At 45.2% G+C, this 21,796-nt stretch overlaps 1 protein-coding gene across 1 annotated transcript; it reads left to right on the top strand.

Annotated features, from left to right (window-relative positions):
* The first annotated feature begins 822 nt into the window (after window positions 1–822).
* On the top strand, window positions 823–7,383 carry ARL4C (ARF like GTPase 4C). Its single transcript, XM_083445941.1, has one exon. It carries the CDS (start codon window positions 1,421–1,423, stop codon window positions 2,000–2,002), a length of 582 nt encoding a protein of 193 aa, XP_083302067.1. The 5' UTR covers window positions 823–1,420; the 3' UTR covers window positions 2,003–7,383.
* The last annotated feature ends 14,413 nt before the right edge of the window (window positions 7,384–21,796 follow it).

Here is a 21,796-nt window from a genome sequence, read left to right as displayed (position 1 = left end):
TTCTCCTTCAACGGGAAGCTGAGGACTTTCTTGTCCCAAGGGGCTTTTGGGAAGTGACTGCCTTGCAGTTTTTATTGTAATGATTTTATGTGTTCTTTCATGTGTATGGCCTCGGTCCAGTATATCTGAAGGAGCGTCTCCACCTCCATCGTTCTGCCCGGACACTGAGGTCCAGCTCTGAGGGCCTTCTGGCGGTTCCCTCACTGCGAGAAGCCGTTAAAGGGAACCAGGCAGAGGGCCTTCTCGGTGGTGGCGCCCGCCCTGTGAACACCCTCCCAACAGATGTCAAAGAGAAGAACAACTACCTGACATTCAGAAGACATCTGAAGGCAGCCCTGTTCAGGGAAGTTTTTAATATGTGACATTTTAGTGTATTTTTCATCTTTGTTGGAAGCCGCCCAGAGTGGCTGGGGAAACCCAGCCAGATGGGCGGGGTACAAATAATAAATTATTATTATTATATTATTATTATTATTCCACTAATGTTTAACTGTGTTTCGGTTACTGCGTTTCTTTCTGTATGTTTTCAGCCGCTTCGATTTTAGTTGTAAGCAGCCTTGAGTCCCCTTATGATGCTAACAGCCCTCCCTCATATCACTATCCACGCTTCCTCCTTAGTCACAGGGTTTTGTTCCATCTACTTCGGATACGACGGTGGCTCCATTCGGGAAGCGCTCACCTCCCGTCGGAAAGTGGTACAGCCCAGACGCAGGCCGGCCACCTTCTCCTCGGATGGGGAAGGGAAGGAGAAAGGCCCATTCGGCGAGGCGAAGGGGCGGGGAGCCCGAGGGAAGAGGAAGCCGGGGAGCGGCGGGCGCGGGGTTGGGAGGCTGTCGCGGGGGCGCGCGCGCTTGTGCCGCCCCTCCCTTCGCCGCTCTCCTCCGGCTGGGCGTGGGACTGCGCGCTACGGAGGCGGGGAGGGCGGGACGGAGGGCTTTGATGGATTGAACTGCAGTTGCGGGGCTGGAGGCTGGCAAGGAGCCGCTGGGAGCGCGCGCGGTCGGGGCTTCCTCCCGGGCGCCTCGTCGGGGAAGCGGAGCGGGGAAGGAGGCCTCTTCCCTCGGGAGATTGGTGGGCAGAAGCCAGGAGGAAGAGGAGGAGGGCGCCGCCGCCGCTGCTTCCCGCCTGGAAAATGAATGAATGGGCCGGGAGGCGCAGCTGAGCCGCCGCCGCCGCCGCCGGAGCCCCGAGTCTCTCCGCCTTCCTCGCGGGTGGAAGGTCTCGCCGGCGAGCCGCCTTTGTTCGGCGCTCGGCAGGGCTGCGGGATCATGAGCGCCGCCGGCGGCCGCTCGGAGCCGGGCGCGTGGTGAGAAGGCGCCGCCGCCGCCGGAGCGAGGCCGGGATCGCCTCCCCGCCAGATCCGGGAGGAAGCTGCGCCCGGCGCGGGAGGCTCTTTCAGCGGTGCTCCGTCCGCGGCGCCATGGGCAACATCTCCTCCAACATCTCCGCCTTCCAGTCGCTGCACATCGTCATGCTGGGCTTGGACTCGGCGGGCAAAACCACGGTGCTGTACCGGCTGAAATTCAACGAGTTCGTCAACACGGTGCCCACCATCGGCTTCAACACGGAGAAGATCAAGCTGAGCAACGGCTCGGCCAAGGGCATCAGCTGCCACTTCTGGGACGTGGGCGGCCAGGAGAAGCTGCGCCCGCTCTGGAAGTCTTACAGCCGCTGCACCGACGGCATCATCTACGTGGTGGACTCGGTGGACGTGGACCGGCTGGAGGAAGCCAAGACGGAGCTGCACAAAGTCACCAAGTTCGCCGAGAACCAGGGCACCCCCTTGCTGGTGATCGCCAACAAGCAGGACCTGCCCAAGTCGCTGCCGGTGGCGGAGATCGAGAAGCAGCTGGCGCTGCACGAGCTGACCCCGGCCACCACCTACCACGTCCAGCCCGCCTGCGCCATCATCGGCGAGGGGCTCACCGAAGGCATGGACAAACTCTACGAGATGATCCTCAAGCGCAGAAAGTCCCTCAAGCAGAAGAAAAAGCAACGGTAGAGCAGGAAACCCGGGCGGAGCTTGATCTCCTGGCTTGACACGTCCCTTGACACGGAGCATCAGATGAATGCCTGGGCCCGTCCACCTCTCCATGCTGTCCCAGACCCCTTCCGTTTGCTTCCCCATTAAGAGGCAGGGTATCGTTTTCGTGTTGGCTGGCACTCGGGATGCAGGTCAGATCTGCGCATGCCCGCTTCCCCCTCCCGCTGCGAAGCCGCCATGAGCCCGAAGGCAGAGGAGGGAGCCTCGCCTGAGTTTTCCCATTCTAGCAGGACTAGAAGACAGGCGAGGACCACATGGTTTTATCAGCTGCTTCCGTCCCTGTGGACTAACCTGCACAACGCATACCCTTGTTTAAATTCCTCTGGAAGGTGTCTTTTTAGATATGGATATATGTAATGGGACTTGGGGAGATGAAAGCCAGAAGGCTGGATAGCACAGGGCCGGACCCTGTTTCATCTGGATTAGAGTTTGTGCTGCCATCTCAGGATCTCAGTGGAAGCCCAAGGTGATGTGTGCATGAAGAACGAGACTTAAGAAATATTGCTTGATAGGGGAAAGATGCTGTGGCCGGGAGGAGAAAAACTGATGAAAGTCCATCGTCAGTGTATATTGCTTCACTGGCTCATTGAAGCCAGCCTTTGTGGGAACTGTTTTCAGTCTTAAGATGGACATCTCCAAGGTATTTATGGTCTGGCATTGTGTCGGGTTCTTATTACCACAGTCCACATGATGCGGTGCTACTTCCTGGAGTGACGTGTGTTCCGAGAAAAAGTGTCCCTGCCATTTCAGTTGGGTGTGAGGGTGTGCAGCAGTGCCTGAAAGCGGGGAGGGGGCGGGGGGGGCGGGCAAGGAGGACAGCCCTTTAGGCTTCGTTCAGAACGCAACACCCATGTACTGCTGTGTTAAAAGAGAATTCTGTATGTTGATTGTGTGTTGATGCACTTGAATTGTAAAATCTTGAGCTGCCCGGATCCTTTGTGACCTGCGGCTGCTGCCTGGTGCTGTGTTCTAAGCATTATGCTAACAGATTTTATTATCTTTTCATAACCAGTCTATACACTGTAGCAATAACCAGGAAAACATTTCCTCAATCATACTTTCTTACTGTAACATTTGACTGCAGACATCCCACCCCTTCTTCACTAAATCCAATCAGACTTAAGTACTCTGACTGGCCTTTCAATCTATTAGTGCATCATTCTGATGATTTTCATGAAGCAGAGGCCCAGCTCACGGCAGCAATGAGAAGCATTGGTTTGTGAGAGGAAGCCCAAATACACTTTGACTAAGCTAATGAAGTACAAAGGAGGATTCCATACCAAGTGGATATTCTGAAGAGAACAAATATTTTGTGTAAGCGAGATAACTGCCCCCGGGCTGACAAGTCACCTCAATGGGATGGAATTCTGAGTTCCATCAGTGTAAGCATTTGAGTTTGCCGGATCCTCCCTTCACTGTTCTGAGGGGGTTCTCTCAATCCTCTGGAGTAGATTTGCAGGGAGGGGGAAGGGGAAAACCCCAATTCCTCTAGTGTGAGAACCTGTGCAGGGCTCCCAAACAAGAGACTGGTTAGATGAATCCTGGCCATTTTTTCTTTTTCAATCCATGGTTAGTTGTGCTGCTAAGCATAAAGAAAATGGCAAGAATACTCCCCCCTCGTAGGATTCCTATGGATTTCTGCAGTCCAGGAGAAATTGGTATTGTTTACATGGGTTCTCATCCTGCAAAACTAACAGTGCCATCCTATCCGTACAGAAGTAAGACCCATGAAATAAATGGGATTTTCTCCACGGTATTGCAGGTAACAGGATTGCAGACCCTTGGAATTCCATGGGACTCACTTCTAAACAGGCACTGTAGGGCTGCAGCTATAGTCATACAGTTGTACCTCTTGTTATGTCAGTCTCCGGCTGCATTTTTTCAGGATACGAATGTGGCAAACCCGGAAGTGTATACTTCCAGGTTTTGCCGCATGCACATGCACAGAAGCGCTTTGTGCACCTCGCACATGCGCAGAAGCGGCACTCTAGTTGCAGACTTTTCTGGGTGCGAACAGCACCCCAGAACAGATCGAGTCCGTAACTAGAGGTACCACTGTACTTAACCTCAGAGCAAGTTCATTTAGTTCAGTGGTATTTACATCTGAGCAAACATGCATAGACTCAGGTATGCACACTTACTTGGGAGCAAGGACCATTGAACATGGACTTCTGAGTGAACATGCCTAGGATCAGGTTGCACAGCCAGAGATGATGCAGTAAGACTGTCAGGAAAACAGATTCATGAGAAGTTGGGAAGGGAGTTTGATCATCTTTCCTAGAATGGTTATTATAAAGGCTTTGTGTGACAAGCCCCTTCGTGTATTAAAAAGCCTGTAAAAAAGAAAGCTTACATGCCACATGAGAGAGTTATGCCTGTGGTTCACTGATTTTAGCTTACTTCTGGAGCTATGATTATCTGTTTTCTGCTTTAAAATGTCCCTTCCAGAAACAGCAACAGAAGAAGCCTAAATTGCCAAAGGAAGAGGAGGAGGGGGATCTAATAAATTGATTTCCCCCTTTCACAGCAAGCTTACTTGAAAGGTCTTTGTAGGAATCCATGTAGGAATCGCCAACTTTTTTTCTTGCAGGGCTTCTGAACCTTTTTACAGCTGCATATTAGGTAAATATTCAGAAAGCCAAGTTCTTGGGTTTGTTCCCACTGTTGTCATGTTAGAAAAAGTTTTACCTGCTGAATGTTTGCCTATTGTGCAACTGTTTAGGGTACAGGAGCCCTGTTAGATAAAATGTTAGCTGGTAACCTCTGCAGTCAAGTATTACGTACATGCCTGGAGAATTCTAGTTACATGCATAGAAACTTGTTCATTGATCTACAGAGCGGGCTGGTCCCATTGTTTTAGAACACCATAGAACTGTGGTTGTTGTTTTTTTTTAAATTGTTTTTATCTTCTTCCACTCACAGCTCTCTCAAGCACATTTGTTACCTCATAACTGAGAGAGACACAGAGAGAATATATTTATTTTGAAACAATATTAAAAGCCAAATGCTGTAATTTTGTAAACACTGTTTAGGAATTAGAAAATACTGCTCAGATCAAACTCCACTGTGCCATAAAAGCCAGTGAGCATGGGTTATTTTGTCATTGGCACAAAATGTTTCTTACAAGCCTTAGAAACAATCGCTAAAAGCTAAGTTATCACATAATCTGCTCCTGCAGACCAAGTTATACAGGTGCTAAGTGACTGGTGCTTAGGCCTTTATCACCCCAGTTCAGCAATACATAGTATTAGATATGCCAATCTCTCTGTTGGACCAACTTCAGTTGGCACAGGAATATGCAGACTTGCGAGTTATACAGAGATCTTCATCCGGCAGAATGGAAAGGATGTGGATGGATAACACCCATCAACATTTAAACACTTCTGTTTGGTGAAAACAACAAGCCTGAAAGGTCTTACACATTTTCTGCGACCCATAAGGTACCTATACTGTGTTTGAAGCAAAGCATTTAAACATATTCCTGGCCTGGTGGAAGCATATGCACCTCTTAGGCAGAAATCCTATAGACATTTACCTGGGAGTAAGTCCTACTAAACTTTGAGGGACTCATTTCTGAGTAGACGAATGTAGGATTGCACTGTCAGGCACTTCCTTCCTTAAAACTGAGACCAGTAAATGGGAGTTTGGATGCCCAGTTGGTGCCCCTAGCATGCAGGCTGCTTTCTACTGCCAGTTGTTTTCTTGTTATGAATAGCCAGCACAGTCTTTCCTCTAGCCAAACACAGTCATGACAGGGGTGTTCTTCAGTAAATAGCCTGATCAAAGGCAAAGGCCCTGAGAACTAAGACGGCAAAAACACCTTGCCATTAAAGCTTTATATTTGACCCTCCTTTGAGAACAAATTCTTCCCACTCCCAGTTATTTTGTCCTCTTCAAATAATGTTGGCAGATTTTTAACAGATGTTACAAGATGCTAGTCACATTTCAGATGTTTTCTTCACCATGCACCGATTAAAGTATTCTAGCAAAAAACTTCTCTGACCAATGTTATATATTCATTTCATGTTATCTCTTTCCGGGCTTGCTGTCTCTGGTTTTATGATACAGATGTGAAATTATTCATTCAATGGGGCGGGGGAGAAAAGTAATCCTCATTAGGAAAGGTAAGGAGTTCTGGAAACATGGAAGGGACTCCATTGGAGCTGCTTGCACATACTAAATAATCTGCAGAACCTTCAGACAGTTCTTCTGACTTTGAGGGCACAAACAGGTTTCTGCAACACGGATGCTTTATATGAGCCAGGAAACCTCTGCCTCACCTTTGCTCGCCCGCTCATGTCTATATGCAATGGAACCCACATGTGCAGTTATGACAGGTTGCATGTTAATTCTTACACAGATACTGGGTAGTATCTAACTCAGTCCATTGGTGCAAGGTTTTACACCTGAGCAATTTCCTCCCTTGCCTCCTCCCGCACTCCTTTCCCAATCTGCTCTGGGATTTTCCTCAATCCTCTGAAGCAAATTTGGACAAGGATGCAGGGTGCAGATCTAGAGACAAGTGGGGCAGTTCTGTTGCACAAGCATCAATCTTTGCACTGATGGGCTCAGTTTGATACTGTCCATACATTTTACAATGTGTAAAGCAGCCTTCACTTGAATTCTTGTTTAGTTAATTTTCTCTGTACTGTTAGGCAACAAAATATTTCAAAGCAGGCACCAATTGCACCTCAACTTGCATGCAAATATGCAATGGAGCTCTGATGTTATTTTTCTTAAAGAAGAAACTTGCGATAAATCACACAAATGGAGCTTGATCATAAGAAATCCCATACTATCGTGCAATTTGCTAATAAAATAATGCTGTTTTAAGACATTTTGCTGTTTAACTGATAGTAACAGGATGATCAGACTTCACAATCTCATTACTGTTTATAATTGAGTTGACTACAACTTGAGATGGAGCGTGTAGACCTAGCAAGAGCTTGCAGTCTGATGAATTAATGTAAAGCTCAGTCTCAGATGCGAGGAACCAACAAAGAGTGGATGTTTTCTATCTGAAAACCAAGAGTCACAAAGACCAGATTAAAACAGTATTTTAAAACCTTAAACACATATAAATAAAGGTGAAATAATGTAAGAAGCATTTGAATTTTTAACATAAGCAAATGAGCATCTTCTACAGACAATAATACTCCCTGGCTTACTGAACAGGGAGAGCAATGCTCTATATTCAATTTAAATAATCAAAACCAATATGTGAAGTTACAGAAATATTTAAAATAAAATTAATAAGTTTCCAATTTTATACAGTTTTCTTAATTTACTTTTGGACATTTCGTTTCCTAATAAAACTTATTAAGTTTAGTAGTCCTTAACCCATTAAGACTGATTTTTTTATCAGAACATCTATGTAGCATAAACAAAAAGTTCAATACAGTGGTAACTCAGGTTAAGAACTTAATTCGTTCCGGAGGGCAGTTCTTAACCTGAAACTGTTCTTAACCTGAAGCACCACTTTAGCTAATGGGGCCTCCCGCTGCCGCTGCACGATTTCTGTTCTCATCCTGAAGCAAAGTTCTTAACCCAAGGTATTATTTCTGGGTTAGCGGAGTCTGTAACCTGAAGCGTCTGTAACCCGAGGTACCACTGTACAGTCAAACCTCAGTTGTCGAATGCAATCTGTTCCAGAAGCTCGTTTGGCTTCCGAAATGTTTGACAACCGAGGCGCAACTTCTGATTGGCTGCAGGAGCTTCTTGCACTCAAGCAGAAGCAGCGTTGGACGTTCGGCTTCCAAAAAAGTTCAAAAACCGGAACACTTACTTCTGGGTTTTCGGTGTTCGGGAGCCGAAACGTTCCAAAAGAGGAGTTTGGGAACCCAGGTTTGACTACATTCTCTAAAATCCTAGCCTTATTTAATTATGAAAGATAAAGTTTGGCATTTTCATAAGAATGGTTTCACACCTGGTTTCATTCAAGTGAATGGTCATGCCTGAAAGTCATTTGACCCTTTCATGTGTTGTTTAGTCACTTAATTTATCTTATTTATTTAGGTTTCAATGTACAGAACTTTGTAATGATTTCACACGGCAGTAAGATCAATAAAGCTTTGCTTCTAGAAAGCATTCTGTAAAAAAAAGTGTGCACACATTTCAAAGGGATGAAAGACCCAAGTTCTGTAGGTGTGGAGGAAAGCATGAAAACTGGACCACTGTTTGGTGTGTGTGTGTGTGTGTGTGTGTGTGTGTGTGTTATAATGGGGAACGGAAAGGAAATGCAAAGTGGCCCAAAATGCTATAGTCAAGCCTTTAAAAGTGTCACATGATTTGGGAATGTGACTCTTGTCTGGTCGCTTTCTTCATTGCCTTGAAAAGGACTAACCTCTTCCCTATTCTGTGTACTGTCTGACTTGGATTTGCTTTTATGCTTTCAAATGAGAGATATCCTGAGCAAACCTAATGCCCTTCTTATCTTTGCTTTCTTACTAAGCTAAATCCCTTTTGCCTTTTAAATGGGATTTTGTTCTCAAGAAAGCATCCTGTTTAAATGGATCATCCAGCTAATACCAAGATACACTATAGTGAGGGGGAAACCTTCATTGCTCAATTATCCCACATAGAATGATTTGCTTCATTACAACTGCATTTATTATAATCACTTTGCCACATGAATTTTGGTTTTGGTTGCTTCTTAGCTTTGGGCAGAGGTAGCCAATGCAATGCGACAAGAAGTTTCAGGGTTTTTTTTTAGTTTTCTCCACCTCAGGGTCTCCAGTGGGCAGAGTCCAGGGACCAGAATCAAAGGGGCAGGCTGTTTTATGCTTGGCTTCTTGAGACCTTTAGCTATTTTCATCAGGCCGTGACCAGACAGTTGGGCTCTTCTTCTGGCCTGCCAGAAGCTGTCCCATCCCATAATTGTGTGCCACCAGGTTTTGCCAGGCTAGGTAGCACCCCTCAGTTTCCAGGACCCACATTCTGAATTGGATCTTATCCTCAAAAGACTTGTAAACCTGCCATCTCGGAGGCAGATAAGTCCCTTTCAGTATAATAGAAGACAATGCCGATGATTAAGGTCAACAGTGGTTAATTATCAATTGGATGGACAAACACATGGAACAGTTACTCTTTGTTCATTTCCTGGCTCACTGATGGGCCTTTCAGAATACAGCATACAGGAATGGGGCTCATGTGAGAAATTAAAGACCCACTTTAGAGAACAACATTAGTTAGATCGCCTTTAGATGATGCATCCTTGATTTCAAGCAGAACCATTTCAGGAAAAGGAGGGGATCTATAAATAAGATAAATAAGGGCTAGAGGAGAAATAACATGAGGAAAATCGAAAGAAATAATTCTTCCAGTAGCACCTTAGAGACCAACTAAGTTTGTTGTTGGCACAAGCTTTCGTGTGCGTTTGCTCAGTTGGGCCTCCCACTGGTAACATGGCAATAGTAATACTGGCCTACCTTGCCAGGATGTTGGAAAAAGTACAAGAAGATAATGTATTTGAATCCTGTAGAACATTTGAAAATGCCCTAGATATGCTGTGTTATTATGATTTTATTTATTTGGGAGGTTATACATTGCCTGTTGAACTGAAATAACTAATCACTGCTAACAATAAAATATCCTTAAAACGAAACAGAAATTACCCAACAGCCAACAAAGATTACCAAAGGAAATAAACAATAGATGGAGCAGAATACACTAAAATGGGGGTTTTTAAGTGGCTCAGCTGGACACCTGCAAAGTTCTACATGAGAAAATGGCCCAAGAAAACTCCCCTGGTCTATTTCTCTAGGAAGGGTATGAGCGTCCCTGCTGAGAAAGCCCCCAGTTTTATATGGGGAATGTGGTTTGATCGTGCATTATAGCTTCTGTGATCATTTTATTTCCCCCCACTGCCTTGTTGACTAATGAAAATGCAATGTCCCAAATTTGTGGCTGATTTATTTCAGTGCAGTTCTGCCAAGGATCACTCAAAGGCAGTTCACAAAATCTGGTCTGATTCATACCTACCTTCATGCTAATAAATAGTCATGATGACAGGTCTGATCATGTTCTGTGTCTGATAGCATTTTTGGCAGATTTCCTCTTCAGTCTTAAGCAATGAGCTTCTAGGTGCCCTGTGGGAACAAGGAATTTGCCAGCTCATAAGCAGGCAGGCAAGAGCAAGGAGTGGCACAAACTAAAACAAAAATTCCTTCCTTTAGGACATGCTATGGATCTGAGGTATGCTAGAGACCTGGAAGGTTTTTTAAAATCCAAGCGCTCACATGCTTTACTGGCACCACAGCTTTCTGTGGCTTATTCTGTTGCACTGCATATAGGCATGTATGCTTAAACAAAATGGGTGGAAAACCACGTACTTTGTAATGCATTTTGCAGATCACCAAATATGCTGCAGACAATTCTGAGAAAAAACAGATTTCAAAAGGCTGCCAATTCTGCACTCACAGAAAGTGCTGCAACAATTAGAAAGAAGTGGATTCTGCATGGCTCCTCCAGCTCTGCACAGTAGATTATAGATTATAGTCATATATACAGTCATAAAATGCACTGCAAAAAAGAGGGCTTGAGCTTCATTTTTTAAATAAAAAAGTAAACATTGCCCTTTATAAGGCCAAAAAACAGCACTCTAGTTAAATGCCTATCACTGATACAAGCACTAAGCCCCTTTTTGCAGTGCATTTTATGACTCCTATGGGACGTGGGTGGTGCTGTGGTCTAAACCACTGAGCCCAGGGCTTGCCAATCAGAAGGTCGGTGGTTCAAATCCTCATGACGGGGTGAGCTCCCGTTGCTCGGTCCCTGCTCCTGCCAACCTAGCAGTTCAAAAGCACATCAAAGTGCAAGTAGATAAATAGGTACCGCTCCGGCGGGAAGGTAAACGGCGTTTCCGTGCGCTGCTCTGGTTTCCCCAGAAGCAGCTTAGTCATGCTGGCCACATGACCCGGAAAACTCTGCGGACAAACGTCGGCTCCCTCGGCCAGTAAAGCGAGATGAGCGCCACAACCCCAGAGTCGTTCGTGACTGGACTTAACTGTCAGGGGTCCCTTTACCTTTACTTTATGATTCCTGTATCTTCACAACAGCCTTGTCAGACAGAGAGTTGGTGACGGGTCCAAGAAAGTGAACAAAAACAATGACGAGTTAAGATGGTTTTAAATGAGAAGCTTATACCCAACATTTCTCTGGTGAAAATAGGGTCATCCCATTCAACAAGAACAACAACGATAATAACAATAACAACAACCATAATAATAATTTTATTATTTATACCCCGCCCATCTGACTGGGTTGCCTGAGTGGCTTCCATCATATATTAAAATATTATTAAACATTACACAACTTCCCTATCCAGGGCTGCCTTCAGATGTCTTCTAAAGGTTGTATAGTTACTTATCTCCTTGGGGGTCGCATAACTCCATACCCTCCAACATTTCTCGGATGAAAATAGGGATATCTTTAGGAAAAGTGGAACATTCCGGGATCAAATCAGAAAATGGGACAGCTTCTGTAAATCTGGGTCTGTTCCTGGAAAATAGAGACACTTGGCGGGGTGTGAGATGCTCAGAGTTTATTGTTCCTGATTAAAGTTGGCAAGATGTTTTTTGTTTGTGTTTTGCTGGGAGCTGTAAAACTCCACATGCTCAGAGTATTTTTTGGAGACAACAGAAGCTTATGTCATGGTAACTTTGTTAGTCTTTAAGATACCACAACACTTATTTTCTGGTGCCTTATTTCATGACTTATTTTGGGGGAATGGGGGCCCTATTTTGCAAGCTACACCAAGGGGCCGAATCACCTTTAATCTTGCCTTGTGCACACCATTTTGTTTTTTTCCCAAGTGAATTTTTATTGTTTTCTTTACACCATTTTGGCATGATCTGTTCCAGCAGACACCACCCTGAATCCCATGTCTTGTCTAGGGAATGCGCCATTTCCAATGCTAAATAAAGTTAGCAACACCTCACAACATTAATTTTTGGCAGCTACATATCTACCCTACCCCTCCCCTTTGCTATAAAGTTTCTTTTTGTAATCCTGAAGGGTTGCATTGAATGAATGTGTTTCGACTGAAATGTCTTTTTTATTATTTGTTCCCGATAAATGTTTGCCCGTCCAAGGCAACTCAGTAAACACAACAATGAATTTAGGGAAGTGAAACTGCTTATTAATTCTTACTGTCATCATTTCATCTGGCAGTTACGCAGCACAATAGGAAAGAAGGCTTGCTCAGTTCCAGTGAAAGAATGTTTATTAGGAGAGGTTCAAGTGTGCCAGAGGAACTAGGCTGCTTCTTAAGGTCAGGAAGCACAAGAAAACCAACCACCTGTCTTCTGAAACATCTGAAACATTGTATCTCTGCAAATGGTGGTGTGGATTTCAGATTAACAAGATCTTTATTGGGTTAAGGAGACTGCAATACAGGTTATTCCCCACCATCACCTCAAAAAAGTAAAAAAACACAGCACCTAAAATGCCCTTGTAAGGCTGCTGGGGGGGGGCGGGACACAAGATTTCTCAGCAGTTGCAGAAGTCCCCAGCCTAAAGAATTGCAACGTGAAATTTCTTTTTGTGTTTGTGTGTAATGCTTTTTATTGATTTCATTAGATTTTACAAGTATTCCATTCATCTTTGAAGCAACACAAGATACACAAAATACATAAAGAAATCATGAACAAACACCCATACTTGGAAAAAGTTTCAACTCTATATGTCTTCAGGATCTTAAATCTAGATTAGTTAGTCTTTTACTTTTTAAAGGTGACTTCCGTCTACCTCAATGCAGGTCTTCCCCCCCTTTCTCCCCCCTTTTTATTGCATCCTTTATCACCTTTACCATCTTTGTTATGTCCAATACTGTACAATATTTATCAATCCTGCAATTTGCAAAAAAATAATCCAGGCATACTAAAGATTTTATTTGGGGAAAATGTTTCTTTAAATACCCTCTATAACATTTCCACTCCTTTATACATTTTTGGTTTGTTTAGTTCCTGATTGTTTCTGTCATTTTTGCAAGTTCCAAATACTCAAACATTTTTATCTGCCATTCCTCCTTCATTGGGATTTTCTATCCTTTGCAGTCTCTGGCAACCAACATTCTCGCTGCTGTTGTTGCATGTAAAAATATCCTTTTCTTATCACCTGGGATATCTGTTGACAAAATGCCTAGAAGGTAGGTTTCTGGGTGTTTTTTGTTTTGTTTTTGTTTTGTTTTTTACAAATGTCTGCTTGAACATTTTCTTTAATTCTTCATAAGAATTAAAGCCTTAATGCCTTCAGATGTCTTCTAAAAGTCTGGTAGTTGTTGTTCTCTTTGACATCTGGTGGGAGGGCGTTCCATCAGTTCAAAAGCACGCCAGTGCAAGTAGATAAATAGGTACCACTGTGGAGGGAAGGTAAATGGTGTTTCCGTGGCCTGTGGCTTCTGTCATGGTGCCCCGTTGCATCAGAAGCGGTTTAGTCCTGCTGGCCACATGACCCAGAAAGCTGTCTGTGGACAAACACCAACTCCCTCAGCCTGAAAAGCAAGATGAGCGCCACAACCCCATAGTCACATTTGACTGGTCCTTTACCTTTACCTGTGCAGTGGAAGAACAGAATTAAGCCTTCTAGTTTCTGAGGAAGCAGATGAAGTAGTAGTTGGCGCTGTCTCAGGGTGGCCAGGCAAAAGTGGGACTTTGGAGATGGGACCAGCAGGTTGGAACAGGATCAAGTAGCTGAGTAACTATCACTAGGTTCTCCACAGTGAATGGGGAGGGTATATTGGAATATCTCTGGCTATGTCCTGAGTTTCCTTGAAGCAGTACAATGAGCTTGGAAGCAAGGGTTGTGCAGGTTGGGGAAATGCAAAGTTTACATCATCATCTATGGGATAACAGGCCCATTGAGGGGTACCTAGATAAATAAGCATAGGGCAGCAATAGGCTGAAGGCTGCGTTTGTCTCTGGGTTATAGGGTGTACTTTGGATTATTGCCTTTTGAGCTACTGTGCTGATGTGAATTTATGCTAAGGCCACTCTGTCCAATTACATTAAAGTGTCTGTTAGGCACAACCCAAGCGGGACACGGGTGGCGCTGTGGGTTAAACCACAGAGCCCAGGGCTTGCTGATCAAAAGGTTGGCGGTTCGAATCCCCACGACGGAATGAGCTCCCATTGCTCGGTCCCTGCTCCTGCCAACCTAGCAGTTCGAAAGCACGTCAAAGTGCAAGTAGATAAATAGGTACCGCTCCGGCGGGAAGGTAAACGGCGTTTCCATGCGCTGCTCTGGTTTCGCCAGAAGAGGCTTAGTCATGCTGGCCACATGACCCGGAAGCTGTATGCCAGCTCCCTCGGCCAATAGAGCGAGATGAGTGCCCAACCCGAGTCGTCTGCAACTGGACCTAATGGTCAGGGGTCCCTTTACCTTTACCTAGGTACAACCCAGAAAACATGGGTGGGCAATGCTGATGTGATCCTCTCCTTCTTTATTCTCTGTCATTTTTCCTTGTTGAACCAAGGATTTCTGCTCATTTGGATCATCAGAACCAAAAATACCACTCTAAATAAATCCTGCTGTAACCATCTCCTTTTGACTGAGTGTTATGTTCATTCTGGAAGGAAGTAGGCAACACACTGCTGTTTCTACAGCACATAATCTGCTCATCCAAAACATGAAGAGGCTTGTAAAGAATGTTAATAATTTGTGAGAAGATACAAGAAAAACCGCTCTTATACTGTATTTTTTTCCTTTGCCTGTTCCTTGTTAATGCCACTGAAATCCAAATCAAACCCCCAAACAGATTGAACTGACAACAGAGACAAATAGATGGCTGATGGACAAAGGTGTTAGGAAGATTACAGAGAGCCTCATTAAACAGAATTAAAAGAGGAAATTGAAGGAAACCCTTGACTCAGGGAAGTCACAAGGAGCTTTAAGCTTTAAACTCTGGTGGACAAGTGAAATGAGTCCTGAATTATCTACACCATAGTTAAGTTTATCAGTACAGTGTATATGAAGTTGATCACATTTGCGGGTGCAGTAAGATATAACAGACTTATAGTGCATTAGGGGTGGGGAGTAGAATTGGTCTGGCAGGTCACCTCATCTCCTCCACCTTTCCAAGGCCACTGTGGTCAGTCACCTGCTTGTCACCATGACACCAAGTGACCCAAAGCCAAAGGAAACGATGAGTTGTTGGAGCACTCTCTCTTCTCTCCTTCCTTTCTCTGCAGCCTGACTTGAATGCAAGATGGACTACAGAAGATCAAAAGGTGCTGGTAACCAGTCAATTAGCTGGTGGGCACTGACTGCTAATCCTACTGCAAATGGCTGGCTTCACTCAGGGAACTCCTGGGTTTTGGCATGGATCAGCTTTGCTCAGGAGTTCCTTTGCTCAAACTCCCGGTGGGCCTAAATTGGCCCTATGCCTGCTATATATTATGTCTTCTCAGAAGTAAGTCCCATGGCCTTCAGTGAAACTTAATCCCAGGTAAGTGGGTCTTAAGGGAGAAACTATTACTTGAATTTCTATTACTTTGACCTGTTGCAGGTAAAAGACTCCAGGGGGGAAATAGTAATTAGGAATATTGCAAGGTGATAAAATATGAGAATGGGGACCTTTCAGCAATGTTTCTGTTAAATAAAACCAGCCTTGCTTTAGGCAAACAGGCAAGTATTCCGTGGAGGTGGGTGAATGGACTAACGGAAGACACGATGCTTCATTCCTCTGACTGGAAGTCAGAAAATGTGTCCCCCACAATCAGAATGGATCCCTCCTTCTATGTGAGCCCATTTGGCAGAAATCATTTTTTGCTATTATTATTGTTATTATTGTTAGTGGTGGTGGTAACTATTTCTTGCCCAGGGCAATCCAAAGCAACTTATAATCAACCAACCAACCAGGCAGACACAGATACAAGAAGAAAGAGAAATACATTTTTAAAAATTCAGTAATTGATGAAGGAAAGAATATAAGAAAGGAATAAAAAATTGAAGAGCCAAGTCACCTACTCAGAAGATTGAGTAGAATTAAATCAGCGGCGTTGACAACTGGTGAAAGGAAATGATAGAAGTTTAAAAGTGAGTCACTAACATGAAGAGTATTGTGTTAAGACTTTATTGCCCAATGCATGTTTCCTCAGAAGTATGCTGCCTTGAGTTAAGTGATGCCTACTGGGGAAATTGCAGATCAATGGAAATGAATTACCTAAGTGTAAAAACATGTGAAAGTGGCATAGACTAGAAACAGACATCTCTCCCTGGCTGCACCCCACTCAGGGCTAATGCTGCTCCACAACTGGTGTTATTTAAGGGGCTAAAGACTATTTGCTAGGTTGTTGTTCTTTTCCAAAAGACTTAACACGTTTCAGAGTTGGAAAATTCATCCAGGATAACAGAGGGCTGGGGAAAGATGGCAAGCAACACCTTGAGACAACAAAAGGCAGAGCATAGAATCTCCAATCACAAGAGCGGCAAGCAAAAGTTTTCAATGTGCTAAAAGCAAAGGACTCCATCTAACCCAATAAGCTTTTGTCTTGCTTAAAAACTGTAACATACCCAGGTAATCTTCAAATGTCAAGGAAGAAGAGTTTGGATTTAGATTTGATATCCCGCTTTATCACTACCCGAAGGAGTCTCAAAGCGGCTAACAACCTCCTTTCCCCCTCCCTCACCCACAACAAACACTCTGTGAGGTGAGTGAGGCTGAGAGACTTCAGAGAAGTGTGACTAGCCCAAGGTCACCCAGCAGCTGCGTGTGGAGGAGCAGGGAAGCGAACCTGGTTCACCAGATTACGAGTCCACCACTCTTAACCACTACACCACACTGACAAGGGGAGAAATGTTGATGTGCCTGCTTCCTTTGTAGTTCCTTCCTTTGCAAATATTTTAAAAAACTACAACTGTGCAAGTCAATTTATTTTAGAAGGTAATTACAAAGTGTGTCCACAAAACTCAGCCTTTTAGCATCTGCAAAAATGTCCAAGGAATCTGATTAAATAAGATCCAGAGTACGGCTTTTTCCAGAGTACAGCAAAATTAGAGCCATGTCAGGTGACAATTAATCACTTCAGGTACTTACCGACAGGTAGTTGTGGTGGTATAGAAAACATGACCCTAACATTTTCCTACCAGTGGTTGAGCTTCACAAATCCTGGCTTTCTTGCAAAACACAAAAAACTGGTAACATGAAGGTGGTCGTTTGTGTTCCTCTTGTAATAGAATGGGGCATTATATGCCATTAGGGCAGGGAGTCCTGGTCCCACAACCCAGCTCCCTCCCTAAGCGCCTGAGAGCATGCTGTTTCAACGGGCCAAGCAGTGTCCAATGAGCCACCTGTCTGGGATGAAACCCTGTGGATCCCACAACTGCTGCCCCAGGTATGCTACCACCCCCTGACTTAACAGTGATTAGAGAGGCAGGAGGAGAGCATTGATTTTCAACCAGTGTGCAGTTGTACCCTGGGGTGACTTGAGGAACATTCAGAGGAGCCCTGGAAGAGGGGGAGCATCCTTTCATTAACTTGCAGTCCATATCTTCCTGCATTATCTCTCTCTCTTTCTCTGTGAGGAACATTCAGGAAAAGCCGGCAGCTTTAACTTGCAGCCCATTATCTTCCTGAACTAAAACAGTATGGGGAACACTTTTGCATGACTATTTAAATTCTTAAAATCTCCCCCACCACACACACACAAACAAAAATCCTCCCCAGCTTCAGGAACTAACAGTTCCTTAGTTTTACACTGAGGACTTGAGAAATGCAAGAAAAAAGCAAAGTAGCTTGGTGGTATGTGTGCCTGGATGTGTGTGTGCTCTATAAGGAGGTATTTAAAAATAAATCTGAAAGTGAGGAGTGTCTTCTATGTCCAACATTCCTCCCTCCTTCTCTACCTCTCCCCTTCAGGCAACCCCTCTCATCCTTAACAGCCACCCAGCTTTATGGGGACAGGGAGAATGTTGCAAGAAAGTGTCATGTCTGCTTGTCCCGTACTGTGTGTTTCTCGCTTCCCTTCCCTGCGATAACAATATATTTCTGCTTCTGATCTTAATCTTGTTTTGCCCTCTCCACCCCCCACCCCCGGAATGCGCACACTAATTTTGGAAAGGCAGGCTGGGGCTGCCATGTGGAGTACATCAGCTTGTCCCTGGAGAGCAGTGTCATTGCTTGGGTTGACATATGCATTCCCACTTACATTCACACCCCAAATGGTGTCCCCAAGGGGCAGGGTGGAACTGGGAAATCCCCACTGACACGCGTCCTGTAACAGAGCCCCAGTGTAAGTGGATCCCACAGGGGAGCCTCAGAACGATTGTGGTTGGTCAAGGGAGCTGTGGACTCAAAAAGGTTGAAAACCACAGCCATGGGTATCATGAAATGAAATTGTTATCAGAAGTTCCCCCCAGCCCAGGCAGGAAAGCAAGATGATGCCTGCAGCTGATGGAAGGGAGAGGACAGCAAGCCTCAGCAAAAATCCTTGCAACATGGAGAGGAAGAGGGAACATACTGCAGTGCTGGAGTCCCACGGGTAACTTGTCCCAGGGGAAGAGGACATCCTCCAGCGTAAGAGCTTGGGGCTCAGCCTTCCCAGTCTCCCTGTTCCCTTTCTTTTGACTTTTCCTTAATAATCTGTTAAAAAAAAGCTTTCTCAATTATGGGGACATGGTATACAGTGGCAGAGCTTCATGTGCATGGACTGGAACAAAGGACAATGATCAGATCTTCCCTCAGGGGGCAGGAAACTGCGACTACCTTTTGCCTTCAGAAAATGACTCATGAGGAGGGGTAGAAGGGAACCAGCTAGGTGACAGGACACTCAGGTTACCACCACAACTCCTCCCTCAACCCCTCCTTTCTGTAATGTATGCATGATGTTTCTGGGGGTGGGCTTGACCTAGAGGATGGGAATTTCAAAAGTTTTTATAAGGTCTTGCACACCATTTTTCTGTGTCTTTCCTCTCTCCTGCAAGTGAGGGGAGCACCCTGTTGCAACAGTACAATAAAGGCCAAGCCTACAGGCTGCTGATTTGCTCCAATTTACTCTGGTTGGTGTCTTTACTTTTTGTCCAAGGGAGCCCTCGGATTTTTCCGGTAACAGTAGGGACCCTGATTCGTCTAGTCCAATGCCCTGCAATGCAGAAATCTCAGCTCAGGCATCCATGACAGATGGCCATCCAACCTCTGCTTAAAACCCCGCAAAGAAGGAGAGTTATCAACCTTCCGAGGGAAACCATTCCACTGTCAAAACAGCTCTTGCTGTCAGAAAGTTCTTCCTGATGTTTAGTCAGAATCTCATTTCTTGTAACTTGAAACCATAAGTTTGGGCTAGATAGACCATTGGCCTGACTAGGTCTGAAGTAGCCGACTCTTTCTTATGTCTGAGACTGGGCAGCCAGCATTAGCCTATGGTTCTGTTCTTCAAGGAGTGGTATTGTTACCCCCTACACAAATTCCCTCCCCTCTTTTCACCATTCTGCTCCTGTGTCTATATCACTTCTCACCAAAAAAGCAAGCAAGCAAGCAGTGGCTCTGTGTTGGTTTGCTTAGGGCATTACAGTTGAGGAGTAGGCCTTTGGACAGAAGAGCGTAACAAGGAGTGCGCAGTGGCGTAGCGTGGGGGGTGCAGGGGGGGCCGGCCGCACCGGGCGCAACATCGGGGGGGGGCGCTCGCACTCGCAGCTCTCTGCCCCTACCTGGCTCACTCACTCTCTCTCACTGGAGTGCTGGCTGTGCGAATCCGATCCGAACCGCCGGGTCGCCGCCCACTGTGGAGGGGGGGCGGTGACAGGTGTGCGGTGCGGTGTGGAGAGAGAGCGAGGGACTATCTGGGGGAGGGACAGTGCAGCGGGGGGGGGGGCAAATTACTTGCCTTGCCCCGGGTGCTGACAACCCACGCTACGCCACTGGGAGTGTGGCCTTGAGTTTCCTACATTCCCTTGATGGAGAATTCTGTTTAAGACACCATCAGCCAAGGGCACAAAGATGCGTGGACACGTATGAAAGACTCTTGTCGCTCAAGATGTCCCTGCATCAGAGTTTGGTTCAGGAATCCAAAATTTAATTATCTGTTCACCATTAGTTTCCTCGGACACATTATGTCTGGGTCAGCTTCTGATGTTACATTGATACATTGTCCAAAAACGAGCAAACATGCCTATCGTTGTAATTTTGAAATGTGCAAAGGCCAGCAGGGGATGTGTGATGTTTAAAGGAGATTCTGTGAGCTTTACAAGTTTTTATTCCAATTTAAGCTGGCTTGTGCCAGCCATGAAAGTCATTCCGGTTTTAGGTGCCAAATGAACACTCTTTCCTCAGCTACTAAAATTTCTCATAAAGAACTATGCTATTAAGGTCACATTTTAATTTTTCTAAAACTTGCTAGATTTGAGTGGGATGAGCTGGCCAGCTAATTTTAACACCATACATGAGAAGACTAATCTAAAAAAAAAAATATTTCTGCCTTGGAAGGATTATGTGAGAGCTTCATAGCATGCATAATTAATGCAAACCCCAGGCAGGATTTAAGCAAATCATTCAGGGCGCTGCACATAATTTTTTGAAGTAGTGGTCAGAAAGAGACAGTATTTCACACCAGATGCTGCCAGCTACTGAAATAATCATTGGCTGTGGGGACCAAAGGAGTTGTTTTTCCTGCAGGATTTATTTATTGAGATGGTATTTAACTGGGAAATGCCCCTAAACTCTGGAAACAACACTGGCGTGTTCAAGCAGAGCTTCTCAAAAGGCACATGTTCCATTGATTTTATGAACAGAAGGTCCCTAATGACAAAGCATTACTGTAGAAGAAGAAGAAAAAATCACTTGGGATTTCTAGCTTGGTTAAAGACATAGCAGAATGAACTCTATCCACCCACTTATTTCCCATTACAGTGGCAATATTGTAACAGGATTTGCTCCCCTGTGCTCTTACAACCAATGCCAGCCCATCACTATAAGAAAATAGGAAACAATAACTTATTACACAGCAGTTGGAACATTGGAACATAGCAAGCTGCCTTCATACAGAGTCAGACCATTGGTCCATCTGGTCCAGGATTATCTACATTGACTGGTAGCAACTTTCCAGAGTTTGCCTATACTGACTGGCTATGGACTGTCCTACAGAGGACATTTTCAGCCACGCTGTACGCCGGCTCCCTCGGCCAATAAAGCGAGATGAACGCCGCAACCCCAGAGTCGGCCACGACTGGACCTAATGGTCAGGGGTCCCTTTACCCTTTACCTTAAGCCAACAAAGGTAAATGGAGAAAGCCATTAGCTGCCCTGAATCACCACTGGCATAGATTGGCAGCAGCATTCCACCTGATGTACCATTCTGTGGGGGCTCAGTACAAAAACAGGAAATTTGGGAAGGTCCTACAAACCACTAGGGAAAACCCGTTAACAGGATAAGAATGAAGAATGCACATATACCAAACCACAAAGCCTCCACCACCACAGACGTCTTCTGAGTCCACTCAGGTAGGCAATTCATATTTGCAGCTAGCCTTGTGCAAGCACCTGTTGAGTGAGAGCTTGTGGCTGGGCAAGAGGAGGCCAGTGTGGTGTAGTGGTTAAGAGCGCTGGACTCGTAATCTGGTGAACCGGGTTCACGTCTCCGCTCCTCCACATGCAGCTGCTGGGTGACCTTGGGCCAGTCACACTTCTCTGAAGTCTCTCAGCCCCACTTACCTCACAGAGTGTTCGTTGTGGGGGATGTTATGTACTGAGTTGAATAGGATCCTAAATGCAGCAGTCTGATTGGTCCTAGAACAATAGGATCCAAAATGCAGCAGTCTGAT

Source organism: Podarcis tiliguerta, assembly GCF_965153285.1.
Source record: "Podarcis tiliguerta genome assembly, chromosome: 1".
Classification (NCBI taxonomy): domain Eukaryota; kingdom Metazoa; phylum Chordata; class Lepidosauria; order Squamata; family Lacertidae; genus Podarcis; species Podarcis tiliguerta.
Note: the sequence above shows the minus strand (reverse complement) of the source record. Positions and strands in the feature narration are given on the sequence as shown.

Excerpts from the sequence above, each read along its gene's own strand:
- ARL4C (XM_083445941.1), top strand. The coding sequence starts at position 1,421 with ATGGGCAACATCTCCTCCAACATCTCCGCCTTCCAGTCGCTGCACATC.